Raw genomic sequence first — 25,244 nt, forward strand, 5'->3', positions numbered from 1 at the left:
GATTTAACCCCCGATTCCAACCCTTGATGCTGAGTGCCAAGCAGGGAGGTAATGGGTCCCATTTTTATAGGCTTTGGTATGACTCGGCCGGGGTTTGAACTCACAACCTACCGATCTCAGGGCGGACACTCTAACCACTAGGCCACTGATGTGGACCATATCAGTCTTCATCAGCTACAAGATCAACCATATCATATGGTTGATCTTGTAGCTGATGTGCTGTGTTAATTTATTTTAAAACTCCTTTGTATCTTTTTAATTCGAATATTTTTTTCCAACCTACAATTTATGTTTTATGAATCATATAAATAGATTCCGTTTTTTGTTGGGTTTTTTTCGGTGTTTTTTATAATTTTTTATTTAGTTCTTATTATCTGTTAATACTTTCGTATGATTTAACAAATTCCGTACCAATAAAGTTTAGATCACGTTAGCGTCGTGACGTCATGACGCGCGCTGGACCTTCGACGTCATGACGCATCGTTCCCCAAGCAAACAATCAGGAAAGAAGCCACGTTGACGACTCCAGACCGGAGAACCGTCCCAAATCCGGGACAGAATAACGCGAGAAGCGGTTTGTGGAAACCGTGAGTTGGCGTCGACGCACTTTGGAGCCTTAAACATGTCGTCCCCACCGAAAGAGAAGATCGAAACAAAAGGAGGACATCTCCCTGCAGGTACAGCTACTAACCTTGTTGTTTCTGCTTCCTGCTTATCTGAAGGCCTTTTGTTGTTGCTTAGTTTAAACCAAACATCGTGTATTGTGCTTAAATGTTCACCCCCTCTCCATATTATCACTAAAATACGCCTGACAACCTTTTTGTTTTCTTTTATTGTTCGAAATTACATGCTTGGTGATAATTTCCTTACATGTTCTTACTTCCGGTAATCACTACGGAAGCCCATTTGGCACCTCGCATCAAAGCGCACTCATTTTTACATGCTATAATATGACTATTTGGAGACATGACCGCGGTAATGTTAGTCGGATGGTGACGTGGAGGTCAGTGAGGGGAGGTGCTTGGGCAGATACGGTGTACGTGGACAGGCTATGGCGGCCTCAGCAGCTGCACTGACATCACTCAAAGATAACATAATGCCAACCCAGCTTGACATAGCAGGAAAGGTGCCCCGTTTGAACACCTTGAGGTCAAAGGTTACCTCAGGTACATAGCAGCTGCATCACTTCAGGTTGCGTTTACACTTGTGGTACGGTACTCTAGTCTGGATTTAAAAAAGATACTTAGTGTTAGGGCTAAAAAGAACCTAATTGCGATTTTTCTCCCAAATTGCGATCGTGATCCGATTTGCGATTTTTATATTTTATACATATAAATGCATAAAACTGCGAAAATAACGAGTGAAGGAAGACATGTTGCTCTTCCAATGTCTATCAACATATTCTTGTCTCAAGGTGCCACACAGAACAATATGCAATATGTTACTTTAAAAAATATTTGGCTTTATGCAGACACACTGAGATTTGGCTACATCCTGCTATTAAACGGAATAAATAATCGATAAAAAATATGCAGTTTTCATAATAATATTTCCAACCATTTTCTACCGCTTGTCCCGTTCGGAGTCGCGGGGGTGCTGGAGCCTATCTCAGCTGCATTCGGGCGGAAGGCGGGGTACACCCTGGATAAGTTGCCACCTCATCACAGGGCCAACACAGATAGACAGACAACATTCACACTCACATTCACACACTAGGGCCAATTTAGTGTTGCCAATCAACCTATCCCCAGGTGCAGGTTTTTGGAGGTGGGAGGAAGCCATATAATAATAACAATAATGCAAGTAACTATGTGAAAGTATATAAAATATTGTTTTTCATTACTGTAGAATTGTTTATCATTGTACTGTAATTGGAAGGTAAATAACCGTCATCATAAAAAAATAAACCAAAAATAATGTACTAATTTCTGAAAACGAAAATTACATTTAAATAGATATTGAACATCTTAATGTGCATTTTTTCTCAATTAAAACTAGGTCTGGCGTCTTTTTGCTAAATGCCATCACGTGATCACGGCATTCTCGCTCAATCGTCTGTGTTGATTGGCTCTAATTCAATCAATCAATCAACTTTTATTTATATAGCCCAAAATCACAAGTGTCTCCAAGGGCTGCACAAGCCACAACGACTTTGTTCAGTGTATTTATGTCCTATGTATTACATGTATTATTTTTGTTGTTGTTGTTGTGGCGATCGATAAAAGATAGTCACCAAGCAGGACTTCTGTTTCCGTTTTAACACTCACTTCTGGTGTCTCGGCGACACAGTAAAGGCCCAAACATATTTTTATGTCAGCGTTTGCAAAGGTCCGCACGTGCTTAAAGTGGTTGTGCGCCAGGTCTCAAATTTTATGACCGCGTGGACTCTGCTCTGTGCACTCGTGTCACACAAAACACTGCTCAGCTTTTATTTTTCAGTCCGACCCAGGTGACACGTGACACCATTATGCATTTTTCTACCAAAGCATTCAAAAAGTTAGATAACAGTTAATGTTAATGAACTAAATATGTAAACAACACGCAGGGACCGTGGGAAATGTATTTTTCTGTGTACATTTCCCAGGAAACTACAATGTGGCTGTATGCTCGAGTCTTTGAACACCTTAAAGGCCTACTGAAACCCACTACTACCGACCACGCAGTCTGATAATTTATATATCAATGATGAAATCTTAACATTGAAACACATGCCAATACGGCCGGGTTAACTTATAAAGTGCAATTTGAAAATTCCCGCCACACTTCCGGTTGAAAAACTCCTTTGGATATGATTTATGCGCGTGACGTCACGAAATCCACGGAAGTGGTTGGACCCCATCGAACCCCATTCAGAAACCTCTTGTTTTCTTCGACAAAATTCCACAGTATTCTGGACATCTGTGTTGGTGAATCTTTTGCAATTTGTTTAATGAACAATGGAGGCTGCAAAGAAGAACGTTGTAGGTGGGATCGATCGGTGTATTAGCGGCTAAGTACAATACTTACAGCAACACAACAAAGACTACTTACTACGCCTAGCCGATGCTTGCCGCCAAACCCACGGATGAAGTCCTTCGTCGCGCCGTCGATCGCTGGAACGCAGGTGAGCACGGCTATTGATGGGAAGATGAGGGCTGGTTGGCGTAGGTGGAGCGCTAATGTTTTTATCATAGTTCTGTGAGGTCCGGTTGCTAAGTTGCTAAATTAGCCTTAGCGTCGTTAGCAACAGCATTGTTAAGCCTTACCAGGCTGAGAATTTTTAACCGTGTAGTTACATGCACATGGTTTAATAGTATTGTTGATCTTCTGTCTATCCTTCCAGTCAGGGGTTTATTTATTTTGTTTCTATCTTCATTTGAGAACGATGCTATCACGTTAGCTCAGTAGCTAAGTGTGTCACCGATGTATTGTCGTGGAGATAAAAGTCACTTTAAATGTCCATTTCGCGTTCTTGACTCTCATTTTCAAGAGGATATAGTATCCGAGGTGGTTTAAAATACAAATCCGTGATCCACAATAGAAAAAGGAGAGAGTGTGGAATCCAATGAGCTCTTGTAACTAAGTTACGGTCAGAGCGAAAAAAGATACGTCCATCACTGCCTCTCCAGTCCTTCACTGTAACGTTCCTCATCTACGAATCTTTCTTCCTCGCTCAAATTAATGGGGTAATCGTCGCTTTGTCGCTCCGAATCTCTCGCTCCATTGTAAACAACGGGGAATTGTGAGGAATACTAGCTCCTGTGACGTCACGCTACTTCCGGTACAGGCAAGGCTTTTTTTATCAGCGAGCAAAAGTTGCGAACTTTATCGTCGATTTTCTCTACTAAATCCTTTCAGCAAAAATATGGCAATATCGCGAAATGATCAAGTATGACACATAGAATGGATCTGCTATTCCCGTTTAAATAAAAAAAAAATCATTTCAGTAGGCCTTTAAGGCTGTTTACTTTCATGTAAAGCACAGAGTACTTAATTGTTACGCACCTCTTTTCTGATTCATGGCTCACCAATAATACATCTCCACATTGGTGAGCCATTGATGTGAGTGATGTCAAAAGGTAATGGTGAGGCCAATGTAACAGGACTGTATGGGACTTCAGCGCACCACTTAATGCTAACAAGGCGCAATGGTAAGTCGGTTGTTGCACTTCGTCTTCGTCATTCACAACACAGCTCCACATGACATTGGTGAGCCTTTAACGTGAGCAATCTGCAATAACAACAACAAGGAAATAGTGCTGACGACGCGGTTAATGTCATGTTGACCAAGTTTTTGCAGAAAAAACACAAGCCTGTGGTTTTAGCACATTGAAACCCAGTTCTAACTAAAAGGATTTACCCAGGACACTTGGAGGATCATCCCGATACCCACAAGTTGTACACACTGAAGGCTATTATATCATAAACCAGTGTAAGGGTGACTAAAGGAGTTATTTCATGTTTAGATGTTAATGTTTAAAACAAATTTAGAAGGTTTTTTTTTTAGGTCTAACTATGAAAATATTTAATTTATCAATGATAATAATCCAAAATTATTTTACCACAGACAGGCCTGGAACCAATTAGCCGCGATAAACAAAAGACGACTGTTGTCAGGAATCAGGATTGCTACTTTTGACATAACCCAAATATTCCCAATTAGATTAACAGTTCATTCACTTTAACAGTTTAAAAACTATACATTTTTAATTACAAAATTCTTGGGGAAAAGTCTATCATAAATGGTAGGCAGGGATCTGCACAAATGAGCAGGGTTACATTTTTGCAGAGCAAATGTACAAAGCAAACTGTAATATGTTACCCAATAATGTACAATTCTTCTCAACAAAAGATAATTTTAACCTTAGAGGAAAGTCAAATTTAAAACATCTGTATGCACGTACAACACTTAAAGCATTTAACATATCTGTATGTGGAACTAAATTATGGAACTGATTAAGTAAGGTAATCAAACAAAGTACTAATATGATTCAGTTTAAGAAACTCTTTAAACTATTACGTGTTCACAAAGTATAAAGAAGAAGAATTATGATTAGGGTAGGGTATCGTTTGAATTCGAACGATTCCGATTATTTGTTTCGATTCCGATTCCTGACGATTCTCCATTCCGATTCTTCTTGTACCATGCCGGGATCAATGTGTTTGACAGGTAGTCCCTGGAAGGTGGTATGTATTTTGGGTTGAGAGTTTTCACCATATCCCTGCAAACATAAACAAACATGTAATGTTGCTGTTACTGTTTATCCCAGTATCAATTAGCTTAGCTCTAACGTTATTGCTTAACTAACCTAAATGTTGGAGATTCCACCTCTGAAAAGGGATGCAGTCTTTTGACTATGTGTGCAGTGACCTTTCTGTGGCACTCTTCCGTCTGTGGAACCGACATCTTCCCCATTGCCGCTACGGTGAACGGAGTACGCTGAACACATCGCGGAGCCTGGCTAGTAGGATGTAAATTTTCTGTGAAAAAATATGCGGGCTAATTTGTTAGCTGCCTCGACGTTGGCGCAAAACACATTATTTATTGCATATATTGTTTTACTTACCGGATTCGGACTGCAATGCAGTCACCGAGGTGCCAGGCTGGGCGTCGAAGCCAGAGGAAGAGGCACAGGAGGACTGTCGGCGCAGCGCGTCGAAGACGGGACACGCATTTATTTGTACTCGGAGGTGCTTCATCATGTTCGACGTGCACCCTCCTAAGCACGAAACAGTCCTGTTGCACGTGTTACATTTCGCCGATATTTCATTTTTTTTAGTAAAATAAAGCCACACTTCGACCGCCGACGCCCGCTATTCATGCTTGACTGACTCGCTCGGCTACATAGGCTCGGCTATGCTAACACTTCCGGCGGTGGGCGCTTCTTCGTTGGTGTTTAGCGGCTTCTTCTTCCGGTCGGCAGACTTATTCTTTTTTTCCGGTTGGCGGACTGGGTATCGAAACTAGGAATCGAAATTTAAACTTTTGAACAATTCCGGGAGAATCGGAAAGTTAGTCCCGGTTCCAATCGATACTCTATACCCAACCCGAATTATGATACATATCTTGAACCTTTAAAAGAATTATCTGATTCATCTCCTAGATGAACCATACTTTTGACTATTTAACTATGATAACCTTAATTATTGTGTATTAGTTTATATGTCTATTATTTATATATTTAATATTTTTACTTACTTATTGTATATTAATTTTTTTAGTCATTTATTTATTCACTGTTCTGTTCCAAATAGAGAACAAACAAATGGGATAAAACTGCTATGATTTTAAAAGGGGTAGGATTAAATAATATCTGCTTCTTTCTACTCCTTTTCGGACATGCTGTAATGAAACAACTAGAAATATGGGATGTATTACATTGTCATTGTATTGTTCGCATGTTCAAAATAAACTGAAACTGACAATGTTTAGATTGGGTTATTTTTAATTACGTTAACAAGCAGGTTTGAAAATGTCTGTGTTATGTTTAAAATTGTCACCATTCTTTTTCAAAAGTTTCATAACCAAAAAAAAGAGTGGGGGGTCTGGCAAGCATTTTTTGGAAACCACCAACGGCATTCTAGAATTTCAGATGAGGTTTTGTTATTGGAACTGAAATCGGAATGTGTGCGCACGTTTGTGTTGCAGTGAAAGCAGGCGGCATGAGAATAGTGCAGAAGCACCAAGCGGCCGCTATCCCTGAGCCGCCACCCCAGAAAGATGAAGATGAGGAGGAGTATGTGAGCAGCAGGTGAGGGTCGTCTTTACACTGTACACTATAAGTTAAAAAAAGAGATGATGCCCACTGGCAACTTTACTTTATTTTAATAGTTTAACAACACCCATGTTTCCTTTCATACCATAACTTGTTATTGCTATGGTATCCTTACTAATAAGTGAACTTTGTAGGCATGCTCCCGCTCCAACATTTAAAAAAGTAAAGTTGCATCCAATGTGCAGTTGGTGCAGGTGGCATATTCACATGCTGCATTATCAGTTTGTGTGTTGATGAGAGCTAACACGCGGTGCACAGCAGTGAGCTTTAAATCAGTCAAGGAATTTTCTGCAGACCCACAATTCTATATACTCACCAGATACATTAGGTGCAACTAATGTCCATTTGTCACACAGATACACAAGTTAATTGAACGTTGTTTGCATGCACTGCTCATACTGAGGCATGCAAATTGTAATTATCAGTTAACCATGAACTGATAATGTGGTGATGTGTGACTGTCATCCCTGCCTGACCAATATGCACTTCCTCATTGTGTTGCTTCACCGGATATGGATTCACAGCAAAAACTTCTAACCCTTTGTTTTCATTTTCACTTTTTCATGGATACCCACATCTTGCAGACATTTATAAGTGATTTTAAGTGGAAAATGTTGATCTCTCAGACTACCCTTGCCAGAGATATCCAGTCATGCTGGCAAACTGGAAACTGCACTTACGTAACAAGCCACAATATACCGCCCCTCTTTCCGTACATTATACTGGAGGCCAGGGTAGGCTGCTAAGCTCTGGAGAGAGTGACTAAGGCCCTGTGAGGAATACTAATGTGGAGAAAGTTAATTATGAATTCTGCACAGTTACCCTATTACCAGCCTATGGTACTTTGCTCATCGAATACTTTTTTATTTTTTGAATTGTTGTATTGTTTTACAAATATCAGAAGGAAGAAAAAGTTTAAAAAAAATCATCCAAACCAAAAATTATTCAGATATATCTAATATTTATACTTTAATAGGATGGTTGCATTTGACGTCACATCCGTTTTTCTGCTTCGCTGCTTAATTGACACAATGGTCAAGCAGATTGAGCGTAGCATTAAAACAAGTTAGAGTGAGTACAGTTTGAGCATAAAATGCTGTATTGCTGTTCTGTTCTTCGCTGTCCAGTAGTTCAAAGAGAGCGATAGGAAATAGCTTTCACAGAGTCCCAAAAGTAGTGGTTCACACAGGTAATAAAGTGAGGGGGAAAAACTAAAGTGCGTCAAAGGAAATGGCTCTTTCATCGTAATCAATCAATCAATGTTTATTTATATAGCCCTAAATCACAAGTGTCTCAAAGGGCTGCACAAGCCACAACGACATCCTCGGTACAGAGCCCACATACGGGCAAGGAAAAACTCACCCCAGTGGGACGTCGATGTGAATGACTATGAGAAACCTTGGAGTACAATCGGACCATGCTTGTGTCTGCAGTGATCACTTTGTAAAATGTTTGTTTGTTTGAGAAACTTTCTGTGATGCAATAGAGTTTATTCTCTACTATATTGGTGTTTGATAGCAGAACTAAACATAAAGAACGGACAAGAGATAGCATCAGTTTGTGGTTGGTGGGCCTGGAGCGTGCATTGATCAATAAATTTGTAGTGTCAATGCCAAGCATAGTATCAGTATATGAGCAAGAGCGATTATTAGATCAATACTTACATTTCTGAAATTATTTTTTTTGTGGTTTTTGTTAATTTTTACAAATTCAAGGAATAATTCCCTGGACACATGAGGACTTTGTGCTCAAAAACCAAGTCATGTAAATGAGTAATAGATAGTTGGGTTGCGCAATATAAACAAGTTCAGTATAAATAAAATTAATTTTGGCCCACGATAAAGCTTTTAATACTATCGTTATATCATGATAATGCATGTTTATTACACATTCTAGATGTGTCCCAAAAATTTGGCTGTGACAAGTCCTCTCCGGGTACTCCGGCTTCTTCCCACGTCAAAGACATGCACCTGAGGATAGGTTGATTGGCAACACTAAAATTGGCCTTAGTGTGTGAATGTGAGTGTGAATGTTGTCTGTCTATCTGTGTTGGCCCTGTGATGAGGTGGCGACTTGTCCAGGGTGTACCCCGCCTTCCGCCCGAATGCAGCTGAGATAGGCTCCAGCGACCCCGAAAGGGACAAGCGGTAGAAAATGGATGGATGGATGGAAGTCTTCAACGTAGGGCTGGGCGATATATCGAATATACTCGATATATCGAGGGTTTGTCTCTGTGCGATATAGAAAATGACTACATTGTGATATTCGAGTATACATTCTCACGCAGTTGCTTTTAGCTGCGGGCATTACACTGCATGCGTTTCCCACTCTTTCTTATCTCTCCTTCTCACAGAGACGTAAACCAAGCGCACCTTCTTACATACGTCACGTGTGCAATGTCACACCCTCCCGCGCAGCAGAGAGGTAGCGACATGGTAACGTTAGCTGTGATGCTAACGGTGAGGTGCGGGTGGTGATACGAGAGAGAGAAGGTGCGAATCTGGTAACAAATGAAGGAATAATTAATTCCCAAGAAAAACAGCACGGATCCATCGTCCGGCGGTGGTTTGGCTTCAAGCGGGAATATGTTCAACATTTATGCAGCAAAAGCGTTGCTACTCCGCATGTCAACATCTCCGGCCGGTGCCACACCAACAAAATGCCGAATACATTATTTCCAGATCACACCGTATGAAAAACAAAAAGGCAACAACTGAAGGAGATAACGTCCGCAGGAACCTATTATGCAGCTCATTTTTAATTGACAATTATTGAAATATCTTGTGTGACATCATGCACAAAAGTGCACTTTATTTGTTTTTAACTATTGTAGTGGCGTTCTGTACAAAAAGAGCACTTTAATTTAGTGTTATTTTGATAAGTCATCTTGGTGACATCATTCACAAAAGTGCACTTATAGCTTGTTTTAAAATGTCTCTGACAATCTTGCACTTTCTGATTTGGAAATGACATGAATCTCTGTGCCACTGCTTAATAACTGTTTAATAAATACAGTTTTGGTAAATTGACTTAGTTGTGATTTCCCTCTATGCATGAAAGTTTAAAATGAGCATATATTAATGCAGTATGAACAAGAATGTTTTAATGTAGACCCATAGAATCATCATACTGATGTGATTATATGCATCAAGTGTTCATTCAAGGCTAAGGCAAAATATCAAGCTATATATCGTGTATCGTGACATGGCCTAAAAATATTGAGATATTAATAAAAGGCCATATCGCCCAGCCCTACCTCAACGCAATCTGGCTTCCTTGCTAGCAGCTAATGCAAAGTTGATTTTAGGTCAGTCATCCTCGTTGTTTATGTAACAGTAAACAATGTATCCTTCTCTTCAGTTTTGAGAAGGTATTATTATTACTATTTTTTGGTTGGTGATTGGGACAAGCGGTAGAAAGTGGATGGATGGATGGATTTAATGTCATTCAAAGAAAGGATTAAGATATGCTTTATATGAACAGCAGGGGGCAGTAATGTGCACAACTAAAGGTTGTAATGGTCAGTGTTGTATTTTAAAGAGCAATAGTTGCTAGCAGGATAATGGACTCTACAAATTAAATTTATAGCTATGTGTTATGTCTCTTAATCCAAAAATAACCTTTCAGAACGTAAAAAAAGTGTGTATATACCCGTAGTTGTACTCCCTCAGTAAAACTCCCACTCACGCTGTCCCCTCCATGAGTCACACTGACGGACATCTAGCAGGTGGCTGGTGGGTAAATTTCACATCAGTTGCGGCAAGCGAAGCGTTGTAGTCAGGGGAGCACCTGCCGAAACTAATCTAACCCAGATGGACAGATGGGGCAAAGAGAGGAGAGATGTTTATGCTTAGCTGGGTGTATATTAAGGAAGAGGAGAGTTGGATGTTTGGTATGGAATCTAAATATGATAGGTTTTATTTTTACAAATTTGACTATCAAACATTTTTTAGGTTGTTCAATGTTATTGATGTCATGATGCATTTTGAAGACATTATCTGCCAGCAAACACGTAATTTAGACCCCGTTACTATGCCGCTTAAACATCCTGTTTGATGCAGGATCATCTACAGTAATGGGGGAAATTGGCACAACGATACAGCTAAAAATCTGTACTGGTTTAAATATCCCTTAACCTGAAAGAACCGACTATTAATACCTTATTGTTATACTATTTAATGTGCATTTGAATGTGAAGATGTTTAGTTACTAGGGATGTAACGGTATTGTTGTTTCAAAACCCTTACAATTATCCTGTGACATCTGACTGTATCAAACGGAAACTTTGCCGTATAACTTGGTATTTTTTTTCTGGCACTTTTGCTTTGGCCGGTCTGAAAAATATACTGCATCTCCCAAATTCCTCTGTTTTTACATTTTGCAACTTGCCCACAACTGTGTATGCTCAAGGTGTAAAAAACAAAGTTAAATTGAGAGAGAGGAAGAGATGATGTGGCAGGCATTCGTTTCTCTAGCAACCACCACCTCGCCCACAGCAACACATTTCCTGCACGGCTGAAACGCGGGGAGATTGGAGGTGTGGTATTGCGGCTTTACAAAGAATGCCTATACTACGACACATTCCCCGCCTTGGCGAGTACAGTCTTCACCCTCCTTTGTCTCTCTTAAGGCAAGACCCTCAATACAGCTCTGTGCTGCCCCCTGCAGGCTCTCACCCTCTACTTCAGCCAAGCCACGGCCACTTTTCAGGTTTTAGAAACATATTTTAACTTTAGTATCAGCATCCATCCATCCATCCATTTTCTACCGCTTATTCCCAGAATACTAGTCAAAAATGGGATGAACTAGTTATGATGGTCTGAGGGTGTGCGTCTACTCACGCCTAATAAATACTTTACTTCAAACCTATAAAATTGTTAGTCTGGTGCTCGAGTCTTTGGGGTGACTTTTAAAGGCGTTCACTATAACTATAGGGTGACCACGCTGTAAAAAAAAAAATTAGACCACGTCGCTCGTTTGTCACACAAGGTCGATTCCAAGCGCGCTCTCCCTCTTTTTGTCTTCCTCCATCCCTTTCTTTTTGCCCATGCTCGCCCTCCATCTTTGTTTCCCTCGCTGCAGGATCTATTATTATTAGTGTAAAGGTTTTTGGCTCCTGTATGTCCTTCCCTGCCTTCTTGCCTCCCTTTATCCCATCCCGTTTCTCCTTCATGTGCCCTGAAACTTCTTTTTTGTTTTGTTTTTAGCCTAGCTTTTTTCTTCCCTTGTCATTTTTTTCACTCCCATAGCCCAAGAGTATTCCCCAACTCTTCTACCTCTTTCTGACATTCAGGATCTGAGAGCCCTGGAGTTTGGCCAGAATGAATAGATACTATTTAAGGCCCTTGGACTTTGTGTGTGCGCTTGTGCGTGTGCATTAGGTTTGTGCAAAATTCCCACTTTAGAAATAAAACCAATTCATTTAAAGAATTGACTGCACCGCACTGGATGTTGAATTTAAATTACAGGAAATTAAATTAATCGTAGTTCATCGAAATACATTTTAGTAAGGTAACATAAACAGGAAAGATGGTCTCTGTATTAAAACACAAACACTGACATTCACTCCATTTCATAGCATACTTTAAAGTTTACCTAATCACGTTAAATTATCTGGTTTAGAGAAGATGCTTGTACTCCTAGATAGATAGATAGATAGTACTTTATTGATTCCTTCAGGAGAGTTCCCTCAGGAAAATTTTAAATTGTAAATGCAATTGCTGTAATTAAAATGTAATGTGTACATGAGATTCATAGTACAGTAGTACCTCTGCTTACCAGTTTAATTGGTTTTGCGACGGCGCTATAAACTCAAAAGTTTTGTATCACAAATCAACATTGCTCATTCAAATGAACTGAAATTGGTGCTTGCCCCCCAACCCCCCCAAAAAAACCTCACAACATTAACATGTCAGATGCCTTTTAAAGAGAAAAACAAACAAAACAAAAAATAATTATTGTATGAAACAATACAACAGAATGTAGTACAAACAACTACAGTAGTTTTATAAAATAATGTACATCATTTGGAGATTGGACTTATGTGGTATCTCCGTCCAGTTGCTTCTCTGGCAAACACACCAACAGCTTTTCCATATTTTCGTGAATAAATGTCTGCCGTTTAGATATTTTTTTAACGTCTTTGGCTCTCTTTAGACTCATTCTGCTTCAGTATGGTGCAGGCTAACAATGAAACGCTCAAATTTATTCGCCAACTTGGCAATACTCCCAGTCATGTTGTGGATTATTTATTTCTTTAATTCAATCAATATAACCCACTTTTTTCTCATCACTTTCCTTTTTGCTCACTCATGTCCTTCCTATGGTATACAAACTAAATTATGTCAATCTCTATATCTGATCTCTATAAGCTAATGCTAGCGAGTAAGTCCAGATATTTTTGTCGAATCTATCGGGGTTCACTTGGACATTTTCGACGCCAACTAATTACAGGGATGCTTGTAACTAAAATTGTTGTTTGTAACATACAGCTTAAAATTGACATAGCATAACACGCAGCTCTTAATTCAAAAAGCCGAGTCATACCAAAGACTATAAAAATGGGACCCATAACCTCCCTGCTTGGCACTCAGCATCAAGGGTTGGAGTTGGGGGTTAAATCACCAAAATGATTCCCGGGCGCGGCGCCGCTGCTGCCCACTGCTCCCCAAGGGGATGGGTCAAATGCAGAGGACAAATTTCACCACATCTAGTGTGTGTGTGACAATCATTGGTACTTTAATCTTAATCTTAAAACACTCTTAAGGTGGGTTACCACTACAATATTATTATGTAATATGTTAAACAGTCAACTTAATTTGTCCTTTATTTAATTTGAGTTTGAATTACAATTTTACTTCCTGTTTACAAATGCAATTCAAATTCATGTAATTATTTTAGAATTCAGGAGACAATTAATCTCAGAATTTTGCACAAGCCTCGTGTTTGTGTGTGTGTGTGCATGCACTAAAGAGTACAACTGTTGGTGGTGTGTTGTCAGACAACTTTGGTTTTGATTATCTGTTTAAATGTAGCCAAGGTGTAAGTTTAAACAGCAACCCTCTTTCAGATGATTCGACTATACAGGCACATACACATTTAAAGCTCTGGTTCTCAAGTCTACCTAATGTTTTGTGCTTATTAAGTCATTCATGTGTTCTCCTATTTTTCTTTTCAGCCCACCTAAAGTTCCTGTGATTGTGTCTGGAGTAGTTACAAAGGTAACACACACACTCACTCACACCCTTTTGTACTACCAGTTGTGAAGACATAAGTGTTTTAAAGGGGAACTGCATTTTTGGGGGGATTTTTTCCTATCGCTCACAATCATTGAATGACAAGAACACTCATGTCTTTTTTTAATTTTTATTCTAAAGATTAAAAAAGGCTTGAAAGATGCAGCTAATTGGGCTCACCATCGTAGCCTTCAAAGTCCTCTAAAACAACTTCAAAACCCTCCATTGTTTTATATACACACTGCATGTATTTCTAATGTAGTAACGGGCACGTTCATAGCAATATTTTATATGTACACTATTTACAGTATTTTTGGTCATTTTATGCATTACCGGAACTTATTTCTTCAGCACATTTTTTTTTTCTTCCATAGCAACACCCGCAGCAAATGTGTTTTCCTACTTCCAAAAACAAACAAGTGTGTTGTAATCATGGCAGACGTGGTAACAGACTACGAAGACGACTATTTTTGGACAAATGAGGATTCACAACCTTATCTTTTTTAACCTGAATATACGGAGGATTAAAGGCCTACTGAAACCCACTACTACCAACCACGCAGTCTAATAGTTTATATATCAATGATGAAATCTTAACATTGCAACGCATGCCAATACGGCCGGGTTAACTTATAAAGTGCAATTTTAAAATTCCCGCCACACTTCCGGTTGAAAAACTCCTTTGGATATGATTTATGCGCGTGACGTCACAAAAGCAACGGAAGTGGTTGGACCCCATCGGACCCGATAGACAAAATTCCACAGTATTCAGGACATCTGTGTTGGTGAATCTTTTGCAATTTGTTTAATGAACAATGGAGACTGCAAAGAAGAACGTTGTAGGTGGGATCGATCGGTGTCTTAGCGGCTAAGTACAATACTGTAATATCTGTGATATTTGCATTAGTGCACTGTGTCTTTAAGGGTTTGGGGAACGCGCATGCGCGAGTGAGTTGGCGGAGAACTTGAGTGTGTGTGAGCGTGGGTTGTTAATAAAGCGATTGAGCAGCGCTTCCTCGTCTGTGTGACTCCTTCTCCACTGCGGAGCATTACAATACTTACAGCAACACAACAAGGACTACTTACTACGCCTAGCCGATGCTTGCCGCCAAACCCACGGATGAAGTCCTTCGTCGTGCCGTTGATCGCTGGAATGCAGGTGAGCACGGCTGTTGATGGGTTTCTATCTTCATTTGAGAACGATGCTATCGCGCTAGCTCAGTAGCTAAGTGTGTCACCGATGTATTGTCTTGGAGATAAGTCACTTTAAATGTCCATTTCGCGTGCTCGACTCTCATTTTCAAGAGGATATAGTATCCGAGGTGGTTTAAAATACAAATCCGTGATCCACAATAGAAAAAGGAGAGAGTACATAGTTCTGTGAGGTCCGGTTGCTAAGTTGCTAAGTTAGCTTCAATGGCGTCGTTAGCACAGCATTGTTAACCTTCGCCAGCCTGGAAAGCATTAACCGTGTATTTACATGTCCACGGTTTAATAGTATTGTTGATTTTCTATCTATCCTTCCAGTCAGGGGTTTATTTTTTTTGTTTCTATATGCAGTTAAAGCACGATGCTATCACGTTAGCTCGTAGCTAAAGCATTTCGCCGATGTATTGTCGTGGAGATAAACGGCACTGAATGTCCATTTCGCGTTCTCGACTCTCATTTTCAAGAGGATATAGTATCCGAGGTGGTTTAAAATACAAATCCGTGATCCACAATAGAAAAAGGAGAGTGTGGAATCCAATGAGTCAGCTTGTACCTAAGTTACGGTCAGAGCGAAAAAAGATACGTCCATCACTGCCTCTCAAGTCCTTCACTGTAACGTTCCTCATCTACGAATCTTTCATCCTCGCTCAAATTAATGGGGTAATCGTCACTTTCTCGGTCCGAATCTCTCTCGCTCCATTGTAAACAATGGGGAATTGTGAGGAATACTAGCTCCTGTGACGTCACGCTACTTCCAGGCAAGGCTTTTTTTTATCAGCAAGCAAAAGTTGCGAACTTTATCGTCGATTTTCTCTACTAAATCCTTTCAGCAAAAATATGGCAATATCGCGAAATGATCAAGTATGACACATAGAATGGATCTGCTATTCCCGTTTAAATAAAAAAAAATCATTTCAGTAGGCCTTTAATTCCTGGTTCTAGAAGCGAGCATGAAAAGAGACATTTTCATACAGAGCTATGAATAATATTACTTAGTATAACATGTAATGTACAGAATATCAAAAGCATTTATTGAGGTAGAAATATCAGATTGCATTACCATACAACACAGTGGAACAGGGGTTTGTGCGTGTGCCTCACAATAAGAAGGTCCTGTGTTCGATCTCCGTGTGTGGAGTTTGCGTGTTCTCCCCGTGACTGCGTGGGTTCCCTCCGGGTACTCCGGCTTCCTCCCACCTCCAAAGACATGCAGCTGGGCATAGGTTGATTGGCAACCCTAAATCAGCCCTAGTGTGTGAATGTTGTCTGTCTGTCTGTCTGTGTGTGTTGGCCCTGCAACTTGGGTAACAAGTTGGGCAACGAGTGTGTACCTCGCCTTCTGCCTGAATGCAGCTGCAATAGGCTCCAACCACCCCCTGACCGGGACAAGCGGTAGAAGATGGATGGATTACCAAACAGCTTTGAAAATTAAAGCATGATCGTAACAATCCACATTTTGTGTTATTAATGCTTGAAACTGGTTGGTTGAATTTTTTTTCAAACATGTAGTACCGTGTCAATATGATACATCACATATGTTCTTTACAACATGTCCAAAAAGAGTAGGAAGAAGCAAGGCTTATCAAATCCTCCCCCTTTTTAACTTTATAGCAATTACTAACACATACTTCCTGTTCTCAATTTGTACTCATTTTACATCAACAGGTTTTAAATACATCAGTTCTTCTCATAAGTAGTTCAGTTATAATTTGCTTAATGAAATGGATAATGTTTAATTTTCAATAAATTCATGGCGTTTATAATAATTCTTCTTCTTTGTACATTGTAAACACCTTGTTTGAACAGCCTGTTAATCCATTCCATAATTGCATTCCCTATACTAATATGCTAAATATGTACGTGTATACAAATGTTTTAAGTTAGACTTTTCTCTAAGGTTAAATTTCTCCTCTTTTGTTGAGAAGAACTGTTGTATATTTTTGGCTAGCAGGTTAGTTTGCCTTGTGCATAATTTTAGCTGTTTGCAAATGCACCAAATAATTGAATTTCAATAATCTGGATTTCATGAAAAGTTTAATTTATATGTTCTCTATATCCAACGTTATGTATTATTCTGACTGATCTTTTTTCTACACAGTGAATGAAATGTAATTTTGTAGTATTCATTGTAGTTTTGGTATCAAAACATGGTGTAGCTCTTTCCATTGAATGCAAGTGCTTGTACATCAGCTAAACACATTCTTTATTACTACAAAGTACAAAATCTGACAAGACACCAATGCACTAGGTAATTTTTCTTGTCATTAAAACCATGTTTGTCCTTTTTTTGTTTCGCTGTTTAAAAAAGCATAATGTTTAAAGAATATTTCATTAAAGCAAACTAATTGTCCAGTCATGGTAATAAAAACTTGAAAATTATCAAGTACATTAATGATAAATAATATATATCTGCAATTTTTCACGATTAATTTTGAGTTAACTACGAACTAACTGTGAATATTGCGAATACATATTTGGGTCGCTTGACATTTAAAATACCAAAACTTTAGGTCAATTTTTTTGTCTATTATTGCTGCGCAACATATGTTCAGTGTGAATAATTAAACTAAAAAGTAAGAAAAAGCAAACACGTTTATCTCTTGCAGCCGTGTGAAGGTGTGAGGATTTATTTCCGTCTCGAATTTTCCACAAAAATTCAGTTTTTGTTTTTTTTAAAGTATCCTCTTTTTGCATTTACTGTCTGAGCTTTGCCAAACACTCCATTGTATTGCAGAGATAGTGTTTGTTTGTCTCTCTTACACACACACACGCACACGCGCAGACACGCACACATCAGTTGGAATGAGATGGAGGCTTTAAGCCTCAGAAAAGAGGAGAAGGGTAATTTAAGGTCAAAGGCATCATTCCTTGCAGTTAGCTGTGGAATTGGCTGTAAATAAAAGAAACACGCTGTAGATGTTTGGAGCCGCCTACGCACTCAGTGGCATGCTGCGTTCACAGACACTCCAACATGAAGCAAACATGGCAGATAAGCGCCATGCTAGGGTTTATTATCAGAACAATGGTGTGTTTTATTATCTTTTCAACACGATCAAACAAATTAATTCTAGAATAACGCATATTTTAGAGTTACTGTACCTCCTCGTAATGTTTGTGAGAAAAGAAAAGTGGAGCAAAGAAGATTAGAGAGCGCAAGGTAAAGCAGAAAGGAAAAGATAAAAAAGAAGAAAGGAGTTCACTTCTGGCAACTAACTGGAAATGAAAAAGATGTATGTTTTTAATAAAATTCTGCATTTCTTTTCAAACAAGTGAGCTTTAGTGGCAAGGCTGCGAATGGGCGTTTTTTATCGCTAAAAGATTGAGGCTGCGCAGCAGAAGACAGATTTGAGATTTTACACACTTTGAATGTTGTCAATAAATCACTAATCAAAATATCCCAAGTTATTAATTTTTTGAAATTACTTTTTCCCCACACAAACTACAGTAAATTTCAGACTATAAGCCGCTACTTTATTTCCATGCTTTGTACTTTTCGGATTATAAAACAGTGCTGATTATTTATACATTTTTCTTCGCTAACAGCCATAATGTTTTGTTTTGAACAAATACTGATCATTAAACACAAGCAAAGACACTAAAAAGGTCTGTTATTGTTTGTGCTATGGCGCCATCTTTTGGACGAGTTCACTCAGTACAGGTGCTGTGGGCTGAACGTCTGCAGTCCAGTATTTCCTTCCGTTTCGTGCAGGAAGTACAAGTGTCGTTTCGTCGCCTTGTCGTCCATAGTGTTTCTGCTCATATGGATTCTTCACTCATCACTCCAAGCAATATGTGATATCTGTAGGAGTTTTTTAATGCATTCTTTTAGGTGCTATCGTAATGTAACAAAGCTAGCATCGTTAATATTACGTAACATGCTAACACATTTACGAGGGTCTGTGTTTTATTAATTTACAACTACATTATTTTTGTATTGTTGCAGTTTCACCAGAATGTCACCGTGCAGTTATTGAGTCTGTTTAGTTGATTGGAGTGCTAGCTTTTGCAGCTAGTGGGTCAATGACAATGACTTCTGTTTTGTTTGAGCATACGTTTTACTGCCGTGTTACTGACACCGTTTGGAAACAATTAAGGTATGTAAACTTAAATAACAAATTTCTCGACGTATATATCTGTGGCTTATATACCGGTCCGCTCTATCGTCAGAAAATACAGTAATATTTATTTATTATTTCCTGATAACTTTTATTGTTGCAACCCCAACACTCCTATATGGCCACTCCCTGAACGGAAACTTTTCAATGCAATGAGTCTTTGCACTTTGAGTTTGCCCTCAAAGTTCCCCCCCAACATTTCAACCCCTCCTCCACATGCCCGCGTGTTTTCTACCCTGACAATGCGTCAATTGATGTCCTGTTGGCGGCCGGTTTGTGTCCAGGGCGATAAGGACTTCACCCCGGCTGCTGCCCAGGTGGCGCACCAGAAGCCCCAGCCTTGCATCCCCAAGCTGCCCCCCTCTCAGCACATCAACCAGCACATCCATCAGCCCCGCAAGTGAGCCAAAAAGCTCACACCGCTGCGGCTATGAAGCCAGCCTTCCCAATCGAACACAATATATATATATATAAATATATATATACGTATATGTATATGTATATCTATATATATATATATGTATGAATTCATATTCCGCCAGGCACAGATGTCCTTTTTTTCTGTTGTACTGTTGTATGATGTGCAATTTGTCTGCAACAGAAGCCTAATAATAGCAGTATGGCCGTTTTATAAACCCCTCGTTACACCTGCCCTGCATCGGTGCTGCACTAATAATTGTGCACTTTTGTCTCCTATTTTTTTGTGAGTCTTAAGTGCTATTGTTGGCTGTCGTTCTATGCTAACATGTAAGATTGTTTCATAATTGATCACATAAAAGAGGCCACTAATTTACAATCATCTTCTTTAAGACTATCAACAAACATTCCATCCAAGTAGCCCACACAACTACAAAGTACTTAATCATGTAATTATTTGCACATTTACTCAAACGTAGTATCCAGCATGATATAAGGTGTTGAAGGTTATAAATATACTGTAAGATAAGATATCCTAATGCAGGAAATAACTATGTTTACCTTTTGCATTCTACTCATAACAATATGATATGCACACTCACTCACCCTGCTTTTAACAACAACACAAATCTTAATAATCCAGCAGTGCCTCTTAACACCTACCACCATCACATATTTTTCCACTGTTCATATTTTCAGCAGCTAATAAGCCAAATCCCTCTGGAGAATATATTTGAAAAAGCAACAGACAGTGTGTTTTTTCCTTCATACAAGTTTAACATAGCAGGGTGTACGTTTAATAACAAGCCAAAAGAAAGCCCTATCGCCAAAAAACAGCAGAAATTAAAAGGAGATATCATTATTAATATTGTAATCCTACACATATCAATACACACGCCTTGCACTCATTAGTTGCAACACTAATATTCAGGAAAAGACATTCACTTTGCCAAGAATTAGGTATTATGTTCATTCAAAAGAGTTTTATCTTTACTCTCTCTTCTATTTTTTTGTTGAGTTAAATGTTCAATCGTTTCAACTGGAGTTTGCTATTGGGTGTGGTTGTCATAGTAAATAAAGATATTGGTTATCTTTAAATGGCACTTTGCTCTTTTCAATCATCTTAAGTACAGCATTTTCTCATTTCAAAACAAATGTTCACAAAGTGAATTATTTAAAGTTACACTTGATTAGATTTAACACAAATTGAAGTACTCCAACAAATTATGGAGGGCAAAATGGGACAAAATGACAAATATTTCATTAATTACTTAAATTTAAATGACTTGAATACAATAAAAATACTTTTAATTATTTCATGATTTAGTTAATTCATTTCATGATACAATTAATGACACAAAGTAATTACTTAAAGATGTATTTATATTTATTTTATTTTGTCCCATTTGGCCTTTGTCACCGCTTCATAAGTTGATTTTATCCATTAAACTCACCTCTCAAAGAAACAGATACAATTAAATGGGAGATGATTAAGCAAATATTAAATGTGTCATTAAATAAATAACAAAATCAATATTTTATTAAATCCTGAAATAATTATTTAAATGGGCAAATAATGTAATCATTAGGCATTCCTGGAATCAGTAAGTAATGCAATGTAATTCTACCTTAAATAAATTCATGATGATTTTAATAGCACATTTATGTATTTAATTCCAATTATAGTTAATTGACACATTTATGTAAGATTAATTTATTTATTCAAGTTTGTCTCTCTATATCGAATAGGTCCACGGGAAATAAAATGTATAAGTACATGAAAAATTAACTGTAAAATATTTTTAATGAAGCAAAAAACCCAGGATATTGATTGTATTCCATATTTGAAAAAAAATATTTAGATTCTGTAAAACTAGCTTTTGTTTCTTGTCTCTGTTTCCTATAAAGAAACTTTATCATGAAATACAATCATTAAAATCTTTCTGACGTTACTTATTATATACTTTATTTGTGTTACTCCTTATCCTTAATATACTTAAGATTTATTTTCTGCGGGAAAAGACTAAAAAAAAATCACACTTTAGTTTTGACCCTGGGTTTACAATCAGTGCTGTTACCCTACACTAGTGGTATCCAAAAGGCGGCCCGGGGTCAATTGTGGCCCGCAGCTAATTTTTTGACCGGCCGTTGGCACATTCTAAAAATATTACAAAAAAAAAAGTAAAACGGGTGTAATGTAATGAGAAAAACTTTAAATGTTGACACTAAAAACACAAAGCTGACATGAAGGCTGTTGTTTTTAAATGTATTTATATATTTTTTCTTGACAATCAAGATGGCCCCCACTTACTTTGATTTGTCAGTATACTGCCCTCAGTGGAAAAAATTTGGACAACCCTGCCCCAGACAAAAGTTGAGTATTCCACAAGTCCCATGGTCTACAGGAAGTTGCCTCATTCAGATCATCTGCAGGCCACGGAAAGTAAGTTCACTCTTATTTTTCTGTATTTTAAATGATATTTCACATCAGCACAGTCCTGTTTTTTTGTTTTTTTTAAATACACATTTTATTAGCATAAAGGTCCTTGTTACTTCTAACAACTTTGAAGGTTCCTCTGTGCTTAATAATTACCGATTGAAAGCAAACAAGCGTGCTAGTTTTAGCGTCCCGCAGTGAATGAACTCCTGGCACAGAGGGATGCTGCTCAACTGCTGTTTTGGAACTGAAACAAGAACATCTTTCCAAGCGCTGTCCACTTCCCGCTCAAGACACACACGTGCGTCTCCAAGTGTGTGCACCAGGTGTTACAGCATGTAATCCATCTTTACACAAGCAGGTGTCCTGTCAGGTCGCGTTAGCCCAATAAAGCGGGCAGTGCAATCTAAAGTTGGTATGAAGCGGTTTTAAGTCTGCTCAAACATCCAATTCCAGCTGTGTACACGCTGCCTTCTATTGCTCGTTTCTATTGTATGTATCAAAGTAAATGCTATAAATATGTGACAATGCAAGGGCTGCATTTTTTAAAGATTAAAAATAAATAAAAAAAATTTAAAAAGTGAATTTTTAAGCGTTGCTAAATATAAAGCCATTTGGTATTTTATAAAAGTTAGTATTCCCAAAACAAAAAGCTATCATAGTTAGCTAGTTAGCGAGTGAACATGTATCTCATTAAATTGGTTTGGTAGTCACTAAAAAAAAAGCTAACTAGTTGTTTTGGGTTTATGTTCATTCTGGAGGATATATAGGTAGTTAAAAGAATGAACAAAACCAAACATACATTAGCCAGTTATCTAATATGTAGATTATTTAGTTCGTTGGTTAGTTACTTAGTATTGAATTTAAAAAGAGCTCATCCTAGATAGATATTGTACGTTTATCTTAACGATTGAATAAAACCAAAAATACAAAACTAGTTAGCTAGCTAATATGTAGATTATTTCATTGGTTGGTTACTTATTATATCAAAGCTAACTAAGGCTAGGTAGATTTTATACATTTATCTTTGTTATGAAGCAGAGATAGGTAGTTATAAGAATGAACAAAACCAAAAATACATTAGCCAGTTAGCTGATATGTACATTATTTAGTTTGTTGGTTAGTTACTTAGTATCGAATTAAAGATAGCTCATGCCAGATAGATGTTGTACATTTATCTTCATTTTGAAGGATAGATAGGAAGTTAAAGGCCTACTGAAATGATTTTTTTAAATTTAAACGGGAATAGCAGATCCATTCTATGTCATACTTGATCATTTCGCAATATTGCCATATTTTTGCTGAAAGGATTTAGTAGAGAAAATCGACGATAAAGTTCGCAACTTTTGCTCGCTGATAAAAAAAGCCTTGCCTGTACCGGAAGTAGCGTGACGTCACAGGAGCTAGTATTCCTCACAATTTTCCTTTGTTTACAATGGAGCGAGAGAGATTCGGACCGAGAAAGTGACGATTACCCCATTAATTTGAGCGAGGATGAAAGATTGGTAGATGAGGAACGTTACAGTGAAGGACTTGAGAGGCAGTGACCGTAACTTAGGTACAAGCTGGCTCATTGGATTCCACACTCTCTCCTTTTTCTATTGTGAATAACGGATTTGTATTTTAAGCCACCTCGGATACTATATCCTCTTGAAAATGAGAGCCGAGCACGCGAAATGGACATTTAAAGTGACTTTTATCTTCAAGACAATACATCGGTGACACACTTAGCTACTGAGCTTACGTGATAGCATCGTTCTCAAATGAAGATAGAAACAAAATAAATAAACCCCTGACTGGAAGGATAGACAGAAGAGCAAAAATACTATTAAACCATGTACATGTAACTACACGGTTAAAAATTCTCAGCCCGGTAAGGCTTAACAATGCTGTTGCTAACGACGCTAAGGCTAATTTAGTAACTTAGCAACCGGACCTCACAGAACTATGTACTCTCTCCTTTTTCTATTGTGTATCACGGATTTGTATTTTAAACCACCTCGGATACTATATCCTCTTGAAAATGAGAGTCGAGCACGCGAAATGGACATTTAAAGTGACTTTTATCTCCAAGACAATACATCGGTGACACACTTAGCTACTGAGCTAACGTGATAGCATCGTTCTCAAATGAAGATAGAAACAAAATAAATAAACCCCTGACTGGAAGGATAGACAGAAGAGCAAAAATACTATTAAACAATGTACATGTAACTACACGGTTAAAAATTCTCAGCCTGGTAAGGCTTAACAATGCTGTTGCTAACGACGCTAAGGCTAATTTAGCAACTTAGCAACCGGACCTCACAGAACTATGATAAAACATTAGCGCTCCACCTACGCCAGCCAGCCCTCATCTTCCCATCGACAGCCGTGCTCACCTGCGTTCCAGCGATCAACGGCGCGACAAAGGACTTCATCCGTGGGTTTGGCGGCAAGCATCGGCTAGGCGTCTTCTATCAGGGTAAGTAGTCCTTGTTGTGTTGCTGTAAGTATCGTACTCAGCCGCTAAGACACCGATCGATCCCACCTACAACGTTCTTCTTTGCAGCCTCCATTGTTCATTAAACAAATTGCAAAAGATTCACCAACACAGATGTCCAGAATACTGTGGAATTTTGTCGAAGAAAACAGAGCTTTGTGTATTGTGTCCAATAGGGCCCAAACACTTACGTGCATTTTGTGACGTCACGCGCATAAATCATATCCAAAGGAGTTTTTCAACCGGAAGTGTGGCGGGAATTTTAAAATTGCACTTTATAAGTTAACCCGGCCGTATTGGCATGTGTTTCAATGTTAAGATTTCATCATTGATATATAAACTATCAGACTGCGTGGTCGGTAGTAGTGGGTTTCAGTAGGCCTTTAACGATTGAATAAAACCAAAAATACATTGGCTAATTAGCTAGCTAATTAGTAGATATACAATATATACTTTTTATATTTGTTCTGAAAGTTATGTTAGTATTAAACAAAGCTATCACATCCTTATGTAGTTAGCAAGCTAATATGTAGATTGGTTTATTTGTTACACAGCATGAAGAAAGTTATCTAAATCTAGATGTTAATATATTTA

The 25,244-nt window shown here is 38.4% G+C and overlaps 1 protein-coding gene across 1 annotated transcript; it reads left to right on the forward strand.

Moving 5' to 3' along the window:
- Positions 1-458: 458 nt before the first annotated feature.
- dap (death-associated protein) lies at positions 459-20,828 on the forward strand. The gene is made up of 4 exons (XM_062021150.1): positions 459-677; positions 6,629-6,731; positions 13,933-13,975; positions 19,599-20,828. The coding sequence occupies exons 1-4, from the start codon at positions 623-625 to the stop codon at positions 19,716-19,718; spliced, it is 321 nt and encodes a 106-aa protein (XP_061877134.1). The 5' UTR covers positions 459-622; the 3' UTR covers positions 19,719-20,828.
- Positions 20,829-25,244: the final 4,416 nt, after the last annotated feature.

Source organism: Entelurus aequoreus, linkage group LG15 (assembly GCF_033978785.1).
Source record: "Entelurus aequoreus isolate RoL-2023_Sb linkage group LG15, RoL_Eaeq_v1.1, whole genome shotgun sequence".
NCBI classification, from domain to species: Eukaryota; Metazoa; Chordata; class Actinopteri; order Syngnathiformes; family Syngnathidae; genus Entelurus; species Entelurus aequoreus.

Bases quoted from the DNA above. Each gene is read 5' to 3' on its own strand.
- dap (XM_062021150.1), top strand. From the start codon at position 623: ATGTCGTCCCCACCGAAAGAGAAGATCGAAACAAAAGGAGGACATCTC. The intron at 6,732-13,932 runs GTGAGGGTCGTC...TTTTCTTTTCAG, and splicing joins GAGGAGTATGTGAGCAGCAG to CCCACCTAAAGTTCCTGTGA. The intron at 13,976-19,598 runs GTAACACACACA...GTTTGTGTCCAG, and splicing joins TGTCTGGAGTAGTTACAAAG to GGCGATAAGGACTTCACCCC.